This window comes from Poecilia reticulata, linkage group LG17 (genome assembly GCF_000633615.1).
Source record: "Poecilia reticulata strain Guanapo linkage group LG17, Guppy_female_1.0+MT, whole genome shotgun sequence".
Lineage (NCBI taxonomy): Eukaryota > Metazoa > Chordata > Actinopteri > Cyprinodontiformes > Poeciliidae > Poecilia > Poecilia reticulata.
The window spans coordinates 8,014,003-8,036,636 of NC_024347.1; the positions used below are offsets into that span (position 1 = coordinate 8,014,003).

Sequence of the window (22,634 nt, forward strand, 5' to 3'; positions counted from 1 at the left end):
CGCGCCGCGCCGGCTGCGGGCAAGTTGACACACTTTCCTCCTGCCTTACACATGCAGCTGGAGCGGCTGGAGTCCAGACGCTGACCGGCTATCGGCGCTCCGACGCTGACCGGATGAAGAGCTGAACATTGCTGCAGGAAACCTGAGAGCTCCGGCTAACGGAACGGAACTGGAGAAAAAGCAGCGAGCGGAAGCGTGTTGTTTGACCCGACTGAGAGCTGATGGGGGCTTTTTAGTCAGAGAGGTCAGCTGGGAGTGTGATTGTTGCGTGGACAGCGGGTACTAACACCTAAACGGCAGAGCAGCTCCGGGCACTGAAGCTTTAACCCAGAGAATAAAACGGGATTAAGTATCTGGTGGTTTGGACTGAAAGTCGGAGACGGACTGAGACAGCGGCGGGTTTAGTTAGATAGCATTCAACAAGGTTTCCAGACGGAATGGGGTAAGTGTAATACTGCCTGCAAGAGGAGAACAAACTAGAGCTCTATTTAACTGAAGACTAAATCTGACTTTTTTGTTTTTACAGCAAATGAGTTCCGGTCACCTTCTAAGATGTTTCCTCACCACAGAGAAAGGTAAAGTTTTGGAATCTGTGACCTGATTCATCAGCAGATTTAAATCTTGAGGTTTGTTGCCTATGTAGGATGCAAAGCCCTCAAATCCATACCTTAGAAATTACCTACCAAGTTTTGGACTTGACAATCCGTCCGCTGCTTCGGTCGAAGAGAGACAGGTGTGTGTGTGTGTGTGTGTGTGTGTGTGTGTGTGTGTGTGTGTGTGTGTGTGTGTGTGTGTGTGTGTGTGGAGGGGGGGTGCAAGGGAGCACGCCGAGAGAAGGGTATAAAATACGGTCAAAACGGGAGACTTGACAGGTATGTTAATGAGATAGGGGGGAATGTTAAATCGCTCAAGATTTCCTTATTTTTAGAAGATGGGTGATCAGCCGATCCTATCCACCGACCTTCTTTCCCTCCACATAGGTCTGAAAATCAGTCAATGTCTTCTTTTGCTCTGCCATGAGAACTGACTGACTGACGGACCCGCCCACCAGGTCACATCTGCACGTGGGTGTTCAACAAGTCATCACACTTGTCAAATTATCAAATTTGTTCTATATTTAGCAACTTTTCAGACAAAAAAGATCATATTCACAAAACTCTGATTGGGCAGGTCACTTTTGGAAGAATGGAGATCAACCAGAAAACTGCAATGAGTGAACCTTGAAGCAAAACTGTTGTTCTGATGAATATTTCTCTGTTTTAGATTAATCGGATACATTCTGATGATTTTGCTTTCAAACAGTGTTCTGTTTACCCCCCTCAAACTCAAAGGTTGATTCTGACTAAATCAGTCATCAAAATGACACTTTTACTTACCATTTTCTTTGGTCTAATCCCATAATCTTGAGATAATTCACAGTCATGGCTGTTTATAGAATATTTTTTAAATTTTAAATTAAGAAATCAATCAATCACTTTAATTTTCGTGTTTTTCTCCTCACGTGCCCTGATGCAGAATTTCAGGAACACCATATCGAGGAGCCGATTGCCTAAATATATCAGGGCAGATTTGCTTTACAGAAACGATACGTGGAAATGCTATCCTAATTGCTTGAATGTCTATAGTATCAGGGTTTTATCTGACATCAAAGTAGACAAGTTGCTTTAACAAAATGTGTTTTGTTTTGCAACACAGCAACTTGTTAAAGATTAGTTGTTTTAACAACTTCTTAAAGACATGGAGTTAACGGTTTGTACAAATGCCATCCCCCTGGACAATTTGCATAGGTGGGTTGGTGTGAAAGTCAGAGTATGTGTGTCAAAGCGGATGAATGTGTGCTAACTTGATACCTGGAATTGCAAATATGTTACAATGGTAAGAAGAGTAGAAACCTTGCAACACTCAGCCCCCAAGAGCAGCGAGGGGCAGAAAGCTCTGGCTCTCGGATTGGCAGTCAAGAACTGAAGCAGCAGTCCCGGTCCAGAGAAGGGCAGGGAGGGTACGAAAGCCTCCAACCCAACTCCGCCACTATATTCCCCAAGTGCAGTCAAGCCAGCAACCTGTCCATCCCAGTGGCCAAATCACTGGCAGCAGAACTGGCCACCATTGAGAATGAGGTGGCCAACATAAAGCACTTTTGGGTCATCAATATGACCACTGAAGATGGTTTACACAAGAGCCACATTCACCTATTCACACTCACAAACAGATATGCAGATCAGTAAGTATGTTGGGGTGAAGTGCCAGGCCCAGGAGTACATTGACAAGTGGTAGGAGGATGATGAAATTAAACCTACAGTCTTCCAATTGTAAAGCGAAAACTCCACCCACAACATTTTTGGATAAAGCTCTGACTTATGGGATTGTCTATAAATACCCACTGAAAGGCAAAAATAACACAGTTCTGTTGGGAGAAACCCAATCATTTAAAGATCCTGCACTGAAGTAGTGTCCTGGTTTCAGTAATTATACATTTAAGCTCAGCACATCAACTAGATAGCTGACTAAAAAGAATGAGCAACATCATCTCTGTCATGTTTTTTCTTAGCAATTAATTTTGTTAAAACAGATTAGAAATTATTTATCATTTTTTTAAGCATACATATAGTTATTATGCCAGAGTAACTAAAAACCAAAGAACAAGTCATCTGATTAAGCAAGCCAGAAATTGTAAATCATCAGTCATGGTGTAAGGTTCATATAGAAGATATATATATATATATATATGGATCTGGTTCCAAACAGTTGATTAAGTGACCTCAGATTAATAGCAGCACATAACATTTTTATATTATGTCATTACTTATCAAAAACAGAAGCATATGAAAACCACTGCTCATCATGCAGTAGTTTTTACAACTACAGTGGCTCTGAAAAGTGTACCCACCTCCAGGGTTTAGTGATGCAAAATAAAATCATGATAAATTAATTCAAACATTTTATCGCATATAATGGACATTAACCCAGTGATTAAATTTAAAGGTGAATAAATCTGTTTTTAAAGGTGTAATATCCATGTTGTATTACCTTAATTTATTATTTAATTTAAGCTAATTTTAATTACATTTCAGCTTTCAGTCTTCTTTTATAAGAGTCTATAACCATCCCGTACCTGGACTTGACAATATGAACCGACTTTACGTTTTAAAAGTTCTCCACTCAAATTCTGTGGATCTTGTTTCCTCAGCCCTCCTTTAGTAGAGCTGGGGAAGATTTGGTTCTCTGGACTTTGGCTACGTTATTAATAAAAAAGAAATATTTCAGTGAGGGCATTCTTCCATTGGTTTGGATGCATAGTTTTAAACTTGTGTTATCCATCCATCCATCCATCCATCCATCCATCCATCCATCCATCCATCCATCCATCCATCCATCCATCCATCCATCCATCCATCCATCCATCCATCCATCCATCCATTTTCTTCCGCTTATCCGGGGTCGGGTCGCGGGGGCAGCAGCTTCAGAAGGGAGGCCCAGACTTCCCTCCCCAGCCACTTCTTCCAGCTCCTCCAGGAATCCCAAGGCGTTCCCAGGCCAGCCGAGAGACATAGTCCCTCCAGCGTGTCCTGGGTCTCCCCTCCTCCCAGTGGGACATGAACACCTCACCAGGGAGGCGTCCAGGAGGCATCCTGACCAGATGCCCGAGCTTCAACTGGCTCCTCTCATTGTGGAGGAGCAGCGGCTCTACTCTGAGTCCCTCCCGGATGACCGAGCTTCTCACCCTATCTCTAAGGGAGAGCCCAGCCACCCGGAGAAGGCATTCTACCCTTTTCCGGCTCAAGACCATGGCCTCGGATTCGGAGGCACTGAGCCTCATCCCGGCATGACACATGACACACTCGGCCGCGAATCGCGGCCGAGTGTGTCATGCTGAAATAAATTTCTATCTGATTGTTGGATATCTAGGAGACAACTCAATATTTTGGGTCAAAAGTGAAAGACTTTAGAAAGATCATTGTCCTGTTGTTGACCAAGTTTGGTCCAAGATTTAAATACCAGAGACTATGTCAGACTGGATTCTGAAGACTCTATGGTTAGATGATGCTTATGTTTGTGCCTGACAAACAACTGCAAATTATTTATTCTCCACCACCCTGCATGATACTTGGCAAGTGTTTGATGTTCTCACAACATGAAGCTATGCATTATGGCCAAAGTTGGTGCCATTTGGCCAAATTTTGGCTAAATGCTACTCTCTTTTCTGTACATAAAGAGGGTCCAGAAATCTTAAACGTTTCTTCAGTTAAATCTTGTTTTCTGCCATTTGAACTGATGGTCAAGTACTGGAAAAAAAATTGCAGTCTCCTCATATTATTTCTCAGACTGCTGAGCATAAAAAATTGGTAATTGGAGGATTGCTTTTGTCTTTCTTTTTTGGAACTGTATACACAACTGAATCCAAATAGTCAGAAAATCTGACATAGATAGACTTTGTCATTCAACTGTACATTTAGAACGTATATCTTGACTGAATTAATATGAGTGCGATCAATGTCTTTTATTTGACCTAGAATTAAAATAGTTGGGAGTTAGGATAGCAGCATGAATAACTGCTGAAGAGGAAATACTAAAAAAGTTTTTCATATTAACCCTCTGATGCGTGTGTGACTGACTGACTATGCAGTCTTCCGTGAGTGGGTCCTTTTTGACCCGGGTTACAAACAATGTGTTTTTATGCTACTTTTGTCATTTTGATTCAAAATAATGTTTTGTGTAATACATTCTACGGTGTTTTATTTCACACAAGGGTTATTTCATGTTTGAAATATTTTAATTTTTCACTTTTTCAAAACATTTTTAGAACAATTTGTAGAACATTTCTGACAATTTGTAGAGCATTTTTAAAACAAAATGACAACAGCATCAATTTTACAACAGCAATGATCAAATGTCAATAATGGACAATATTAACATCCATTATGTGTTATGGGTGTGTGTGTGGGCATGGGGGGGTACGAAAGAGCATGTTTCTTGAAACTAGCTAACCAAGCTAGCTAACATTACTGTCTATTATGGAAGCTTTAGCGAAAGTTCAAGCTGGAAGACTCCACCCCCTTCGTTCGCCCATCGATGTCATGCTCATCTCCGACCTCAGCACTGGACCTCACCCGGCGCGTTTAATCAGCAATCAAGCTCTGCATAAAAGTATCCACACCCAAGCCGTCAGCTGATTCCCAGCTGCGTTCAACCCACCACCTCCCCTTCTCCACCCACATCCTTCAGCTCTAGGATGGCACCCTTTCCTGACCACCGCCAGCAGTGTCGGGCCCCGGGGGAGAGCATCCCTAATCAGTTATCGGGATGTTCATCGAGTTCACATCAAATCTCAGCTCAAATTAGCTGCCGGGGTCCGAGCGCCAAAGAACTGTTATTCATTCCTGTCATTAAATCTTTTWATTGTTCCCTTTTGTCCGTCTGAGTCTCTCCAGATTGAACTATTATTCTATGTGTATCAAGCATGTGAGTGTGTGTAAGTGTGTGATCCATCCATCCATCCATCTATCCATCCATCCATCCATCCATCCATCCAATCTGCTCGTTGATCTGCTCCATTTTTCCCTCATTGGTGAACAAGATCCTGAGATACTTGACCTCCTCCACTTGGGACAGGATATCCTCCCTGACCCAAAGAAGGCACTCTGTACTTTTCTGGCTCATTTATTTCTATAGCTATGAATTTTTATTTTATTGAGATGATAAAAGAAAGAACCTTGAACACATTGATCAACAGGTTTTGTATGTCATTCAACACACTCTCTCTCTCATGCTTTTCTCATCCAGGGTGTCGGACACACACAGAGACAAACACAGACACACACACAAATAATACACATGTACAATAAAGTATAGGTGGTAATGTTAGCTAGTTGGTTAGATAATTAGTGTTAGCTAAGTTTGAAGAAGGCTAATATGTTGATTTGTGACAATAATGCTGTCACAGTACTCATGATTGACACACAAACACATTTGTGAGATAAAAAATAAAGATAATACTTATATGTAAGAGTTCTTCCTGTGTAAAATAATATTATTCATGTGTGACACTTAGGTCTCAGTGTGTTTGGTTCACAAAAAAATGTTTTCCTGACAGTCACAGTTAGTAAGAAACAAAGATTCCCATTAAATTCCATAGGAAATGAATGCGGGTCATTTTGGACCCACTGATGGAAGAATGGGGTAGTGACATAAAACATGCTATTTCTTAAAATGTATAAAAGGTAAATTAAAAATTTGAATTACATGATATCAGTAACATGTTTCTTGAGGAATACCTGGAATATGAAGTAATAAAAACTTTTCATTACAAAGATATTGCAAAAAGATGACCTCACCGGGTCAAAAAGGACCCAGTTACGCATCAGAGGGTTAATGAGGAAACAACCCATCAACACTACAAACATTATTGCTTTGTACATAATTTATATGTTGAATATTTTTTTCAAAACCATTCTAGGTTCAGAATGAGAAGCTAAACATTATTCAAGTGAGCTAACAACATTATTTGCTAGCTTCCTTTGTACAGCTGGTGAATGGTAGAAAAATCATTCTACGGGAAAGACGGTGGGAAAAGGGTCTGATCCAATGCACACACACATATTAAGTTTTTCTCTTAAGCTAAAAAGTGAGGATGTCAGAAGGTTTTTGCAATTGCTTTACTACTCTTACCAACATTGCTTTCTGTGCATTATACTTTTTTTGTTTTGGCTCGCAAAACTTTTTTTTCTTCACAATTTCAGGATCCTTCTTGTCTTCCTTTCTCCAGGGAGCAGCCGATATTCAGCACTCGTGCCCATGTTTTCCAGATTGATCCCACCACCAAGAGGAACTGGATACCTGCTAGCAAGCATGCTGTGACAGTGTCCTTCTTCTATGATGCCAATCGCAATGCCTATCGTATTATTAGTGTGGGTGGAACCAAAGTGAGTATTAAAGACACTATAATTAAAAGAAAACTGTCAAATGGTAATATCCTTATAAAGTGACTTTTTTGCTGGATCTTGAAAGTTGTCTGGTGACATGGGTGGCCTGTCAGCATATGAGCTTCTAGAGCTCCTTTCCTTCAGGGATTTGGATTATGAGGAAGAGGTCACATCAGGGACTGGGGGAGGGTCTTTTTAGCACCTACTATGACCCATATTTCTACCTCTCAGAGGGCAGTGCGGGATGATGATCAGTAGCCAACACTGTTCTGGCTCCACAGTAATCCAGCATGTTATGCCAAACATGTCACAGCTGAAATGTGGAGTTTACATAATCATTTCTTAGAGTTGGTAAAACAGGGAGTAAAGCTCTGGGACTTTTAATCTGTTTCAGGATTGTGATCTTATAGATGATGTGGAAACCTTCAGGAGTAGAGTATATGACTACTTCACATTAATAAACAAACACTGTATGTAGGTATAGAAAATTTCTGCTGGGCATTTATCATTCTTTATAAGGACATAAATCTGTCTGTTTTGCTCTGAATGTAATATTTCATGGTGGCTGTTTTACTATAGAGTTTAAAGGGCTGCTGATCATAATCTATTTTTTTATTTTCAGTGAAGAGTCAGTATAGTCTGATTATATGTTTGGATTGTCCTGTGTACCTCAAGTTTTTCTCCAAATCATTTTCCTTGGTAAATTATTATTATTTTACATTTTAAGCAGGTGTAGATGCCATTTCCCCCAAAGGGATTGCTGTAGGTAATACATTGATTTTAATGAATCTGTCAAATATGGATCATATTTGTGTGTTAAAACTTATGTATGAGTATTAATGCCAGGCAATTATGTCATTTAATATGATGTTGCTAAACATCCATGGAGATGACCATGCATTCCTCTTGTCCAGGTAAGTGTTTCTGGGGACAGTCCCATTGTCCAAGAAGTAAAGATGTAGAATATGTTTATGTTTATGCATTTGGCAGATGCTTTTACTCAAATCAACTTACAAATGAGGATATGACAACAAAGTTTATATCAAACCTAACAATATTCTACCTAATAAAAAAGACAGACAGCCAGGTTCTTTCAGGGATGAAAATGTACCAACAGAGCGCAGGTAAAAAGGCAAGTGCAGGAATTATGTGGTAGAGGGGGTTGGTACAAAAGTAGGAAATGCTCTCTGAAGAGCAGGGTTTTCATATGGTTCTTAAAGTTAGACAGGAAAGTTTTTGTCATTTCACCACTGTGGAATAATGCATGAAAAACGTCTGGATTATTTTAGACATTATGTAGGTACAGCTAGCTGATAATTACTTTGATATAAGCCCTTGATATAAGCCAAGTCATGATATAAGCCCTCGCAAGAGCATTTAAACATATAGGAGTCACTTCTTTAAACATAATCTATGCTAACATCAATGACTTGAATTTGATGCAGTGTAGACAAGGGAGCTCAGTGAACAAATGGTTTAAGACTATATGTGGTGCCATTCTAGAACCATCTGCTGAGTTTTGACAACACATTCTAGAAGACCAGTTAGGAGGTCATTGCAGTAGTCCAGGGAGATCACCATACACTGCACCAGGAGCTAGGTGGCTACAACTATGTTTAACAACGCAAAGCGGCATGATTGAGTGACGTAGCCAATATGATTGTTGAAGGTCAGTTGGTTGCTACTAATGACACCCAAGTTTCTAGCCACATTAGATGGAGCAGAGAGATTGGGATTCATTTTAAATGTAGATATTGATGTATAATTAAATCAAATTTATTGATACAGCACCAAATTATGATGGATATCATCTCAAAATAATTGGCAAAATACGTCAATTTAATTTCAATCATACAGACATAGCCACCACATTTCCATTTGAACCTAGTTATCAAATAATGCAGTTACATTCAGGTTACTATTCAATTAAGTGCAAAACGTTTGATCCCTTTCCTTGTACGGTGAAATGTGTGTTGCAGTGTGAGAGACCAATGAAGACTTTCCAGGAATTTTGCCCTTGTGTTAAAATGAAGTATCAATTGTCCAGTGTGAAGAGATGAAGAAGATTGTTCTTGTAGCCCTGGTAGTTGTGAAAAAAATTACCCCTTTCATTGACAATTCTGAAAAGGAATTCATTTTAAATATTTAGCCAAACTAGTCTTATTTGTAGAATATTTTCTCAGATAGCAGTTCTAATTATTTAAATTATAGTCATTCTGTTGCTAAAAAGGGGAGACAATTCAAGTCAGAGAGTGATCCTTCAGTGTTTCTTAGAACCAACTACATTCAGTTTTTAAATGCAGGTATAAAGATAAGTTTTCCAGGTCACCCCTGAAGTTCCTTAGGGAAACACCATTAAAACATTTTGAGTGTTTTCACACTAATATTTAAGTGCTTTCCAGACATGACTGGCTGCTGAGGATGGATATCAGTGCCATGTGTGAATTGGATTGAGGCAGAGTGCAGTGGAGTCAGGTTTCAATAATAATAAAAAAAGTTTTAATTTCCTGTGTGTGTATATAACCAGCAATATAAAATTCACCTTACTTTCTTTCCATTTACATAGGTTTTAATAAAGACCAAAGTGTACAGGAAATCAGATTTAACATGAAATCAGACTTAAAGCAATCAGCTTTCCACAGCTATCTGTTTTTCCATAAAGTGTTATTGCTGCAAATCGTTGACTCAATGAGTCTGGGTTTCCCGAAACCAAAAACATTTTACCAAACTTAATAGGAAACTGAATCTGACTGTATTGATTGATAACCAGAAACAATTGATAACCAATTTTGTAAAATGCCTTGGGAAGACTTTTGTTTTTAATTGGTATAAATTGATAGAAATAAACTGAATTGGAATTGAACTGAATTATTGACTGTACCATTTTTGTTTTTGCATCTGAATCTCAGGTTCTTAACCTGACTTATCACCTTTGCATACCCAGGCAATTATCAACTGCACTGTTACACCAAGCATGACATTTACTAAGACATCTCAGAAGTTTGGCCAGTGGGCTGACAGCAGAGCCAATACGGTCTATGGACTGGGTTTTGCCACAGAACAGCAGTTGCATCAGGTATATTAAACAAAAATCAAACCAAGTATAACTGTCCTCTCATTTTCCTTGATTTGTCATCACTCATAGTTTTGAATTAATTAACTAAATTGTTTTTTTTGTTTTTTTTTTAAGTTTTCAGAGAAGTTTAAGGATGTTAAAGATGCTGCTCGTTTGGCCCGAGAAAAATCTCAGGACAAAGAACTAGCCAACACGGCTCTCACAATTGCAGCCCCTCAGGTGAGTGTTGCCCTTTTCATTCAAAACTTGCAAAAATAAGACGAATAATCCTGAAAAATATCTTTATGTTAGGCTAGAGCACAAGCTTACTGTAATTGTACCAAAGGAAGGATGGAGAGAGTGTAAAGAAAATCTAAGGAAATATGAGCTGGGTCACTTGCCTCAAAAGAAAGTGAGTGTGAGGAAATCTAGGACAATGATAAAATTAACGTCTGCTACTCAGCAGGACACTACATTTACATTTTGTACTTTCAGCTGCCCAGAACCCTTTTAGAGTAAATCGATCAATAAAAATGTTGGTTACATCTGGCTTTTGATCAATAAAAACTGATTAACCACAGTGTATTTCGGCTTGGCTATAGAAAAACGGTCAAATTCTGTTTAGCTTCTGTGACTATATTTAATGCACACAAAACAGCCAAATATAACCCATGAACTGCCAGCCAGAAGGAGTGGTCCAGTTAAGGTGAAATTTGGTAGAAGTGATGGTGTTGCTAGCAGTTTCAGGGTCCTCTGATAACCAGAACAGTAAGTGAAGGTCGGCAATAAGTATTGTAGACTTGTTAAACAGCAAGATCAGGTAGAGTTATGGTGGGAAATACGTAGTATCTGGGATAGTCAGAAATCACAGTGAGTTCTCACCTACTCAGATTTTTCTGTGCAGTGCAACTCAAAATTATTCACAAAAAATCCACCCATTCACTCATGTTTAATTCCACAGTATTTGAGAAGTTGAAATACCTTAGCACAACACTACTTGACACACTATCCATCCATCCATTTTCTGTGCTCCCTTGTCCCTAGTGGGGTCTGGAGGGTTGCTGGTGCCCATCTCCAGTGAACGTTTTGGGCGAGAGGGGGTCAGCCTGGACAGGTTGCCAGACGCCAGTCTGTTGCAGGGCAACACAGAGACAGACAGGACAAACAATCATGCACACACACACACACACACACACACACACATGCACACACCTAGGGAGAATAAAGAGACCATCAACCTGACAAGTCATGTTTTTGGACTGTGGGAGGAAGCCGATGCACGGAGAACATGCAAACTCCAGGCAGAAAGACCCCAGGCTGGGAATTGAACCCAGGACCTTCTTGCTGCAAGGCAACAGTGCTACCAACTGCGCTACTGTGCAGCCCACTTGATACACTATTTTCGGGCATTTGCAAAGCTTGCATCTGCAAAGCTAGTCCAGGAGCACCAGTATTGTTCCTTAGCACTGATTAGAAAACACAGAGAAGGAAGATCATGACCATTAATTCCTGTTGTGCTATGGTGGTTTCCACTGTGCAAGGTATATTTGGTGTTTATATACCAAATATACCTTAATAATCAGTTAGTACTGCTTATTAAAATAAGCAGTACTAAGGATCTCAGAGGGAGTCTCAAGTGTTAAGGTATATTTGATGTTTCAGCTGTTCACGGGTGGTTGTAGTCCCTAATCCCCAGAAGTACTGGGGAGCTGTTTGAAATGGGTTTACCAGGCAACCTACACATATTCTCAATGTTTCAGCGATCCAAAACAGATCGTTCTATTTTGTTCGAAGGATTAAACTTGCATCGGAACATCTGATCAAAGTGGTCCGCGCATGGATGTCCTCATGTACCTACTGATTACAACGTTGTATGTTTTGTAATATTGTCAATGTGCCCCAGATGCAGAACAACTGCACAAAAACAGCTAGTGGGATGCACATCCAAACTTTGACCCCTACCAAACTACCATCAACTACTGTTACCAGAACCAAACAAGGAGAAGCAGCATTCAGTTTCTATGCACCACAAATTTGGAACAAACTTCCAGAAAACTAAAACAGCTGAAACACTGAGTGCCTTTAAATCTCGACTTAAAACTCACCTGTTTAGAGTTGCTTATGGCTAAATTAGAATTAGAGTGTGGGTTTTGATGTCTTCAATGTTTTTAATGTTTTTATCTATTTATTAATTTCTTTTATTCACAAAAATCCGCATAGGACGGCGAAGTCCTAGCGCAAAAATCCTGCGATCTGATCCTCCGTATGTCTTTTTTACTGCAATGAGCCTCGATGTAGCCAAACTCCGTCAAGTATGGCATTGTTTTTATGCCATATTAGATTCATAGTGTTCATGCATTTTGACCTGCTTCACCCCACGTGCTTCAATTTTCCGCMGCAACACGCAAACTTCCCCATTCACTCAGTGCGTTATAGTTCCACATCGCTTAGGATTTGTTGCTGCGCGTTTGCGCAGTGTGAAGGAAAGAGGAGACCAGCTGCACAGGCAGGCTGAGAAATGAGATGCAGGTGATCGGTATCGGCAACAAGAGACCGTGATCGGCGATCACCGATCACGGTCAACAGTGGAGCTATAAAAGTTGAAAAAGGTTATTATTTTGGAGAAAGTCTCATCAACATCAATATTTTCACCAAATAAGAGGCAAAAAAGTGGTTTGATAGAGGAAAAACCTCTCAGACTCTGAGCTCAAAGCAAGATGCCCAAACTATCCATCCATCCATTTTCTATACACCCTTGTCCCTAGGGAGACCGGGAAGGGTACTGGTGCCTTTCTCCAGCAAGATGCCCAACCTATTTTTTTATATTAGACAATTAATTTAATTTCACATAATTATCGCGGTAGACACCATTTGTTTGTTAAATACTTAATGAAACATATTTACCGTGTTTGATGTTTGGTGTAAATGACGTATACTCACAAAGAACAAGGTAATTAGTCCAAGTTTGTCGTTTATTGAACGTTCAGAAACTGCAGCGGCTGTGATGAGCCACAGCAAAGGTAAACAAAGGTAAAACAACCTGAACAGGTGATCAACTCTGAACCACTCCTACCTTTTTACTCTCCGTCTCTCTTTGTCATTTAAGCACACTTGTTGTCATGGTAACATTCAGTCCGTTACGATAGGTTTTCAGGGTTAATATTTATTTTGCGATTATTAATAAGTGCTCCCCTGAACACAGTGGTGGTTGATTAGTTAATTGTAAACTTCTGCTCTGCTAGTTATTTTGGTAATGGAACCGAAACACACAGATTTGCGCAACACCTTGTTGAAAATTCAAGGGTGGAGCTATGGGGGGGACCAACTGATTTTAGTGGCATAGTGGGTGTAAAATATTGAATAAAATGTTGTGCTATATGACTGGCTTTATTTTCATTCTTACATTTAACTTTATGACATACAAATTTACAAGTTGATCGCCGATATTGTTTCCTAGTGTATTCTAGGTAAAACACGTCACCAACCATCCATACCGTCATCATCAGTCAAATACTTAGGAACGAATTACTAGGTAGATTGGAGTATTTTTACGACAAATATGAGTGGCTTTTATTAGTACTTTATAAAATTTTGTTCTCATGAGCTTTGTTATTTTGGGAATAAAGGGCCCGGTTATTAACCCCGCCCCCTGGCCCGACTCCAACTTGTTCTGCCACTGCAATAATTACAGAGATTATTATTTTTGTTGGGTCATTAATAAGAATTCATTGTTGATTTTTTTTTTGTTCTTTAAGTTACGAACATTTTGATAAGGAGTCAGAGGAGGACGTGCTGGTCTCAGTGTCCTGGTGGTGTTCAGTTTGTCACCTACCGCCGAGATCAACGTATTACACCGCTGCTCTAGCAAAGCACGAACAGCTCAGAAACAATATGAAATGGGGAAAAAAGCTATTTTTTAACTGATTAAGTCATGTTTTAGATTGTTCTTGAAAAACTAATTAGTCACAGCTGATTAGTGGGTGCACAGTGAACCCATTGATTTTTACAGCAGACAGCCGCTCCCTTCTCTTGCAGGTACTGCTTACCCAGGGGTGAAAATAGTTTTAAATTCTTGGGGGTACTATGACAACTATATATATATATATATATAAGCTGGGTAGCTCTTGAATTGCTACAAAATAAATCTATATTTCCTTCAGCCCACTGGCTGCAATGTTGACACCTTGAGATGCCATGAGACCTAAACTCTGAACATCACGGCATGGAGTCATCCCAGTTTTCCATGTCTGGTATATGACCATTCATTTTAGCTTTTAAACTGGTTCTATTGGTCCTGTGTCCAGACAGAGGGACAATCAGTAGCCCAGCATCATGACCTGTTTGTTCTAAAGATCCTGCAGCTTCCACTTCTCTTCCTAACATGGCGCCTCCTCACCCTGACTCTCATACTGACAGGAGGAACCACAGAGCTCTGTTAGGTTAAAGCTCATCTTCTGAAGTTGGGATATTTTTCCTCCAACAGGTTCCAGAGGAATCACCTCAAATCAGATGTTGGACTAGATTTTATTTCAATGTCATTTGTGAATGTTAGAGCCTCATTTTCACTATAAAAGTTGAAAAAAGTTATTTTGGAGAAAATCTCATCAACATCAATATTTCCACTAAAGAAGAGGCAAAAAAATTGTTTGATAAAGGAAAAGCCTCTTAGATTCTGAGCTCGATGGCACCAAACTATTTTTTKTATTAGACAATTCATTTATAATTTTACACAATTATCACGGTAGAAGCCATTTGCTTGTTAAATATTTTATGAAACATATTTACCGTGTTTAATGTTTGTTGTAAATGACTTATASTCACAAAGAACGAGGTAATTAGTCCAAGTTTGTCGTTTATTGAACGTTCAGAAACTACAGCGGCTGTAAAGAGCCACAGCAAAGGTAAAACCCAAACAGATGATCAACTCAAAACCACTCGCACATTTTCTCTCTCTCTCTCACTTAAGCACACCTGTTTCCATGGTAACCTCCTGCGCTCCACAAGCCAACCCAAGATTACGTTAAAAATATAACATTCAGTCCGTTACGATATCAGGTTTGCAGGCTTAATATTTATTTTGCGGTGATTAATAATCCTCTCATGAACAGTGGTGATTGATTAGTTCCTTCTGCTAGTGTGTTTGGTAATGAAACCGAAACGCACAAAATTGTGCAACACCTTGTAGAAACAATAATCGCTGAGATTATTGTTGCTGTTGGGTCATTAATTTGAACATGTTTTGTTGATTTTTTTTTTGTTGTTCTAAAGTTATGAATGGTTTGATAAGGAGTCAGAGGACGTGCTGCTCTCAGCCTCCTGGCTGCGTTCAGTTTGTCACCTGATGCTGAGATCGACTCAAAACCTTCTGCGATCCACATGTTGCACCGCTGCTCTAGCAAAGCACGAACAGTTCAGAAACGATATGAAATGGGAAAAAAGTTATTAACTGATTAAGTCGTGTTTTAGATTGTTCTTGAAAAACTAATCAGTCACGGCTGATTAGTGGGTCAGCTGCACAGTGAACCCATTCATGTTTTAGAGCAGACAGCCTCTCCTCTCTCTTACAGGTACCCCTGCTAAATCTTTTAGGGGTACGCAGTACCCGACCGTACCTGCCTACTTTCACCCCTGGTTCTAACCTGTATCAGTTATGTCTGAAAGTCCCCTTTTACTGCTAGTTGGTTCTCAACTGCTTTTGTCAGAAAGTGTATTTTGAAAGGGCAGTAAGCATGGTGTGGTTATTAATGACAAATTTCTTTGTTTTTCCACTTCCTGGACTTCATCCAGTTCTCACAGGTGAGTCTTTCACAAGTCTTCTTGTTGGTCTTTATGAAGAAACTGAGCTAAAAATCTAAAAACTGACATTCACTTCAGTCAAGTTTTGAAACTTAATTTAGCAAGTATTGTATCGGCAAATTCCTAAGAAGCTGAGCTCATTAAGGACGTCAATCCTGACTCCTGAATGGTTGCTTCTCTATATTTTAAATTGAACTTTAAAAGCAGTTTATTAAAACTTTGAAAATATTTCCACCTCTATAGACAGTCACTTTGTTGTCCATTACCATGTACGTTCCATCAAGAGAGTCCATTTACTGACGTGTTTCTCAGGACCTCTCGGATGAACTCCAGTCTCCCCCAGTGATGTGTGTGAATGGACCGGAGGACAAGCTGTTTCGCAGCCAGAGTGCAGATATCACCCTGGCCTCTGAGAAGGAGAGGATTAAGAAGATGCTGTCAGAAGGGTAATACAATGGAACATTCAAACAAAAGAGCCCTCCACCCTTTCTTTAAACATTTTAATCTAGTTATTGACTCTTCTTCCTTTTAAGCCTATGGTTCCTCTGACTGTTTTAACAAATCATAATTACAGCATTACATATAAGTAGTCTTCAAATGCTTTAAAAGAGGCATTTTTCGCTAGTGTTTAGATTGATAGCTTGAGCCTGACCTGAAATTTAGGTCGGGTCAAAATTATTTGCTTGATGATGGGGTGGTGGGTCGTGCTTCTGTGGTGCATTGAATAATTCTACAAGAGATACAGAGAAATACATAGTGAAAGCCAAAAAGTAAAAAAAAAAGAAAAAAAAGACCGAATTGCCTTGTTGCTGAAAATGTGCTATATAAATAAAATTACCTTACCTACCTTACCTTATAGCAGTGGTTCCCAAACTTTTTCTCCTGGGCCCCCCAGTGGTTTCCAAACTATTTCTGGGCCCCCCCTATGGCTTACAAATAACTGTCTGGTTGGGGGGTGGATTCTTAGAGACTCCCTGTTCTACTCAGCCCCGGCTCCAGATGAACAAGGAGGGAATCAACTTTTTGGGGGGCAAAATGAATCGTAGCTGAACATAGACAACAACACCAGTAGCCTACAGGCTACTTGTTAAGTTTAAGGTGCTGTATTGATATTATCTAGTCATCTTTTAGCTAACTTTACCTGCATCCAACAGCTTCACTCAACTCAGTCAGTTAGTTTGGGGAAAAAACTGTGAAAAGTTCTTTGCGTTTTGCTGGTTTGCTGCCATGATTCTAACACACCTGCATAGCTCTGTACAGCAGCAGCAGGTCTCCTTCACTGCTGCACAGGTCTAAACCCAGCGCGATTGTCACAGTCTATGGTCGTAGCGCTCATGTTGCGTTTAAAGGCGGCTCGGAAAAATAGGTTACGACAAGTTAACAACGGATGAAACAGTTTTAACTGCTGATAAAAGTGACAGAGGACGGAAGCCCCTACTGTATCAAATTGACAGGAATAACAGAGAGTTGGCCATTCTAAGGTAAAAACCCAGCGCTTACAGTGTTCATGTTTTTCTTTCAATCCAGACAGTTGTGCAATGGCACAGCGACCCCCCTAGGGGGTGCGCCCCACAGTTTGGGAACCTCTGTCTTATAGTTCTTTGTTTAAAATGAATATATTTCATTTAAACTTATTATAATCTGAATAGAGGAGTACAGAAGCTATGGCTGTTGTAAACGATTATTTTAGTTATTGATAACTTAGTTCAGTTATCGAGTAGTCTTTTGATTATTCTGACGATTAATCGAGTAATCAAATAAAAAATTTATTAAATAAAATATTGGGAAATACTGCCCTCACAGCAGTACTAATATCTCTTATCAACATCGATCCAATTTTTCATATTTGTGCTTCCCTAGCAATTACTTTGATGTAGTTTAGATTTTTAACATGTAAAAATAATAGCAAAATTTTTAAGTTAACCTGGATAAAGAAATCAAAAATATGAAATTATATGCAATTTAATAATAAAGTGGCAGGCTCACAAATATGCTTATTAAAAAATGTCTATACAGATCTAACTGGAATGCATGTAACAAACTTGAATCTGTTTATATCAGGGGTGCCCAAAGTCGGTCCTCCAGGGCCGGCATCCTGCAAATTTTAGTTCTCTCCCTACTGGTAGAAACAATCTTTTCAGCATGTCAATGTTCTTCTTAGGCCTTCTACTGAGCCATTATCTGATGCAGATGTAATAAAACTAAAACATGCAGGATGCCGGCCCTCGAGGACTGACTTTGGACACCCCTGATCTATATGATTGAATTTACTACACATTTTGTACCTTTATTTGTCTTGTAAAGTGCCTTGAGATAACATTTCTTGTGAATCTGTGATATATAAATAAACTGAACTGAATTGCTGGTATTTATGTTAGAAATGCAAATAAGATAATACCATTATAAGTTTCTCTCCTTAATTTTAAAAGAATAAACCTATTAAAGACATTTAAATTTCATTGTTGAACTATAAAATCAAAGAAATAATTTTATTGCTCATCTGTGATAAACAAAACAGGTAAATAACATGAACATAAACATTGAAATAATTGATGTTTCTAGTAATTACTTTTAAGATGGGGAGAGAAGAACAATAAAATAGTGCATCATACATCCAACAACAGTGAAAAATATCTTTTCATTCAACATTTTAAGACACCCACACACTTAAATCCCACCATTGAATTACCAAGACAGTAAAAGCGTCATGAATCGTTTCCATGGTAAATAGTTGCCATGGAAACAACTTCAAGCTTTCAAGATGTGAATGGGCAATGCTCGGAAAAAGTATTAGAAATCAGAGTGCAAACATAGAATGAAAATAAAAAAATTTTGCCTGTACAATTCACTTTTACCTATAAATAAAAGGTAGGAAGACCTTTGTGTGCATATAATTAATGTTTGATATGTTCACAGAATGTTTTTTAACTATCTAAAGACAGCACAATTAATTTTGAAGAAACAGTAGATTTTGAAGAAAACAATATTTATTGGCTTGTGTAGCCAACATAAAGTATGCAGTCAGGAGAACATCTCCTAATCCACAGGACCTAGAGTTTGTTTCCTATGTCCCAGTTCTAGACAGATCCATCTAGTCCTTGAAATTCTTAGTCTTTGATTACTTTGTGTTACTGTACTGTATTGAATTGGAAGTATAAATCTGTCACACAACAAAAAGGTTGCAAAATTAAATGATCTAAGATTAATCCAGCAATGTTATCTACCAAGCTTTAATAGTTTAATGAATGTTGAAATATATTCATTTTAAACAAAGTATTAGATTTTTTTTTAATCAAAACTGCCTTTGTGTCTTCCAGATCTATTTGTGAGATTAACCTGGAAGCTGAGCTTTTCACTCTACAGGACAGTAACTCTAAGTTGGTGGCGGCTTTGCATGAGGCCAACGCTAATGTGGAACAATGGAAGAAACAATTAGCAGCTTATCAGGGGGAGACTGAAAGACTCAGAGAACAGGTAAACAAAATAATTGTATATGGGCAATAAAAACATCACATCCTAATCTTTTTTTAATTATGTAACACTTGGGACAACAATATGCTATTTTCTGTTGCTTCAACCTTCCTCAGAAATCGCAACACTACATCTAAAAAAATCACTGCTATGAAAAGTTCAATATTATTTCTCACTCTTTTCAGACCCATATATTATATGAATTCATTAAAAAAGAGTGAAATATTTCAAGTCTTACAGATCTTGAAAACAGTGTTTCTATTTCGACCGCCAGAGGTGATGCTTCAAGCATTGAACGATCATTCTTGCGCATGCGCAGGTTGAGTCCTAATGACAACAAAGTCTCCTGTCCGGGGACAGGTCACACGGCCTGTGACCTGTCCCCGGCAGGTGACCGGGGACACCTGCCTGTCACATAACCTGGCGTGTCACATGACTCGGCAAACAATCCCTTTTGTTCTTCTCGCACGCAGGTGTGTTGAGTACAGGTGTGTGGTCATGTGAAGCTGGTTGCTTCTGTGTGTACACTGTTGTCCTAGCTGCTTGTTGCTGGTAGCCCCATGACCGAGTTTGGTTGGAGCTGCGGGTAAGTCTTGCCCTCCTGGGGCTGCACAAGCTGTTTTCACCTTTACCAGATCTGCTGTTGCCGCTGCGATGACTGGTAAGTGTTGTTTTTCTTTTCTACAGCAGTAGTTTACTGTTCGCTTTAATTTACTGCGACACTTTTGACTCACCGGTGGAGTTTCTGCTTGTGCTGAGTTCATCTTTAGTTATTTATGGAACTCGCTGGTGGTGTTTCTGCTCACGCTGAGTTTGTAGCCTCTACGGGGTTTTCCTGCAATGGAGTTGCCAGTGGTGTTTTCTGCTCGTGTTGACTTCTGGTTGTTAGCGGGCTAATCAATCCTTTCAGCTGTATGATGCTGGATAATTTATGCTGCTCGACCTGTCTGGCTCCGTTTCAGCCCGATGACGGGCATGACTTGTGTCCCTCCTGTCTCAGTGTGGAACATCTCAGACAAGCGCTGTCGGACAACTCTTGCCCCAACTGTAGGTTCATGCCCCAGTAGGAAAGGCTAGATCGGTTGGCTGCACTTGGAGCAGCCTACTGACTGGGCAGGCACTGCGCCACACAGTCCATTGCCACCGGGACAGGCAATGTGCAAACGGACTACTGTTTGCACATTTGCACTACTGAAGCAAGCCAGATGGACCGATGCAAGGACATTGTCCACAAGAGTAGATCACCTCACTACTGAGCTGGCCCAAATGAAGGCTCTCCTCCAGTCCTTTCAGACTTATGGTGATCAGCCTCTGGTACCCATTTCTGTGAGGACCTTTCCAGAGCGGGACTCCGGGGCCTTTGGGTCTGACTCCATTGCCTCAATACAATACTCCTAATATCAATACAGCACCTTAAACTCCAAGCTTAGAGCCTTCTTTAGGCGCAAAAGATCAGAGGCTGCTTTTGTGGTTCCTCCCTTGGAGGAGTATATACGGGAACTACATGCTTTGATGGTCAGACACCAAGGCATTTTCACGTCTGACAACGGATGGCAGCACCCTGGCGGCCATGCAGGAGGCACACAGGGTTGGCTTGGGGCAGATGCCGGCTGTGGAACCGGCCATTGCCTCTCTTATTATCCTGCCTGATGAGGCTTAGAAGCACAATACCTGTTGTCCGTGGCCTCAGTGCTGCATTACTGATGATCTTCTCTGCAAGGCCTATAACTCTTTGGCCCGCATGGGATGGTTTGGGAATTCTCTCCCATCTGTCTTCCTCTTTGGAATCCATTCCACTGAACCACTCCACCCAAGGTCTGGCCTCTCTGCAGGCCTTTGCTCTTATGACAAGAAAGCTTGGACGCACACTCTCCACACTGGTTCACACTCGCCGCCAGGTCTGGTTGGTGCAGTTGCCACTTACTGTAGGAGGACCCTCCGAGCCCTGCCTGTAGTTGTGAGGAAACTTTTTGGCTCTGCAGCACTGGACGCCTTGGACTGTACAGCTCAGTTGTCTCGAACAAGGCAGCAGCTGGCAGGGCTTCACAGACGTGATCACCAACCAGTTGGCACTTGGGCAGCTGCAGGTCCTTCATGGAGGTCCTCTCACCCATCTACTTCTTTCATTGAGCCCCAGGGTCTGGTGCCAGGTCATAGATCGGTCCAAAGACCTGATCAGGGAAAACGGGCTTGAGACCAAGCTGGGGCCAGATCATTATGCCCATTTCAAGTCACACAGTCTGGTCGACCTCCTCCCAGGCCTTCACAGGGCCAGGGGGCCTGCAGGTCCCAGAGGCAGAGCAGGGAGCACATCAATACCCAGGAATTATGGGCTGTGCTTCTGGCTCTTCAGAACTTTATTTCAGGCTTGCAAGGGAAGAATGTGGTGTTGTCTGAGCTCAGATAACACTACTGTGGTTTTTCACATCAACCAACGGGGGGGACCAAGTCAAGAAAACTGTTGTGCTTTACTCAGTGGCTTCTGACCTGGACAGCTCCATACTTGGCCAGCCTCAGGGCAGCTTAAGTCCTGGGGCCACAGAACATGCCAGCAGATTTTCTGTCCTGTTAGAAGCTGCTTCCAGGAGAGTGGAAGCTTCACCAAGAGGTGGTGGAGTGCATCTGGAAGGCCTTTGGCAGGGCGGATGTGGACCTCTGTGCCTCAAGGGATGCGGATCACTGTCCCCTTTGGTTCTCCTTGGACAACACCAGCTCTCTGGGCCACAATGTGATGGCACACGACTGGTCTTGGACTCTCCTTTATGCCTTTTCACCATTCAGTCTACTTTTCAGACTCTCCTGAAGATTCGTCAGGAGGGGCACAGGGTTCTGTTGGTGGCCCCCTTCTGCCCAGCGAGTACTTGGTTTCCTCTACTGCACGAGCTGAGCTCCAACTTGCCAATGCGTTTCCCCTCCAGGAGGGATCTTCTTTCCCAGATGGGGGTTCAGATTTTGCACCCAAACCCGGACCGGCTTAAGCTGTGGATTTGGCCTCTGCAAGGCTGGGGTCCACTTTTTCAAAATATGCTGGGTCAGTAGGGTGTACAATGGGTAATGCATGGGCACTATGGTTAGTGTATTTTCAGGCAGTTCGTTTTTTTGTTTGAAATCAAAAATGAGAAAACGAAAATAGACTTGTTTTTTAATTTTTTGTTTATTAAACCAAAATCGAAAACCTAATTTGTGGCTCATTATCCGATTTTCCATTTAGTGCACAAAACGAAAATGGAAAAAATGGGTAACGAGCGCTCAATTTCAATTTTCATGATTTCATTTTTGACAAGCGGTCTAACCCGGAAGTTCTCTCTGTCCGGCTTACCAAGGGACCGTATCACATTATGCAGGCTGCAGGCAGACAAGCTTGTTCATTTCAGGCTATATACTGTAGTATT

The 22,634-nt window shown here is 40.6% G+C and overlaps 1 protein-coding gene across 2 annotated transcripts in view; it reads left to right on the forward strand.

Annotated features, from left to right (window-relative positions):
- Window positions 1-6: 6 nt before the first annotated feature.
- The window catches only part of LOC103479257 (homer protein homolog 3-like), a 38,830-nt gene continuing 16,202 nt past the window's right edge, over window positions 7-22,634 (forward strand). The window contains exons 1-8 of one of the 2 annotated variants that reach the window (XM_008433600.2): window positions 7-442; window positions 527-575; window positions 6,764-6,920; window positions 9,865-9,996; window positions 10,111-10,215; window positions 15,763-15,771; window positions 16,084-16,217; window positions 19,089-19,245. In XM_008433600.2, the coding sequence (XP_008431822.1) occupies window positions 553-575; window positions 6,764-6,920; window positions 9,865-9,996; window positions 10,111-10,215; window positions 15,763-15,771; window positions 16,084-16,217; window positions 19,089-19,245 (717 nt within the window). In that variant the 5' untranslated portion in view covers window positions 7-442; window positions 527-552. The remainder of the gene's footprint in view (window positions 443-526; window positions 576-6,763; window positions 6,921-9,864; window positions 9,997-10,110; window positions 10,216-15,762; window positions 15,772-16,083; window positions 16,218-19,088; window positions 19,246-22,634) is intronic. The other variant, XM_008433601.2, reaches the window with a different exon arrangement.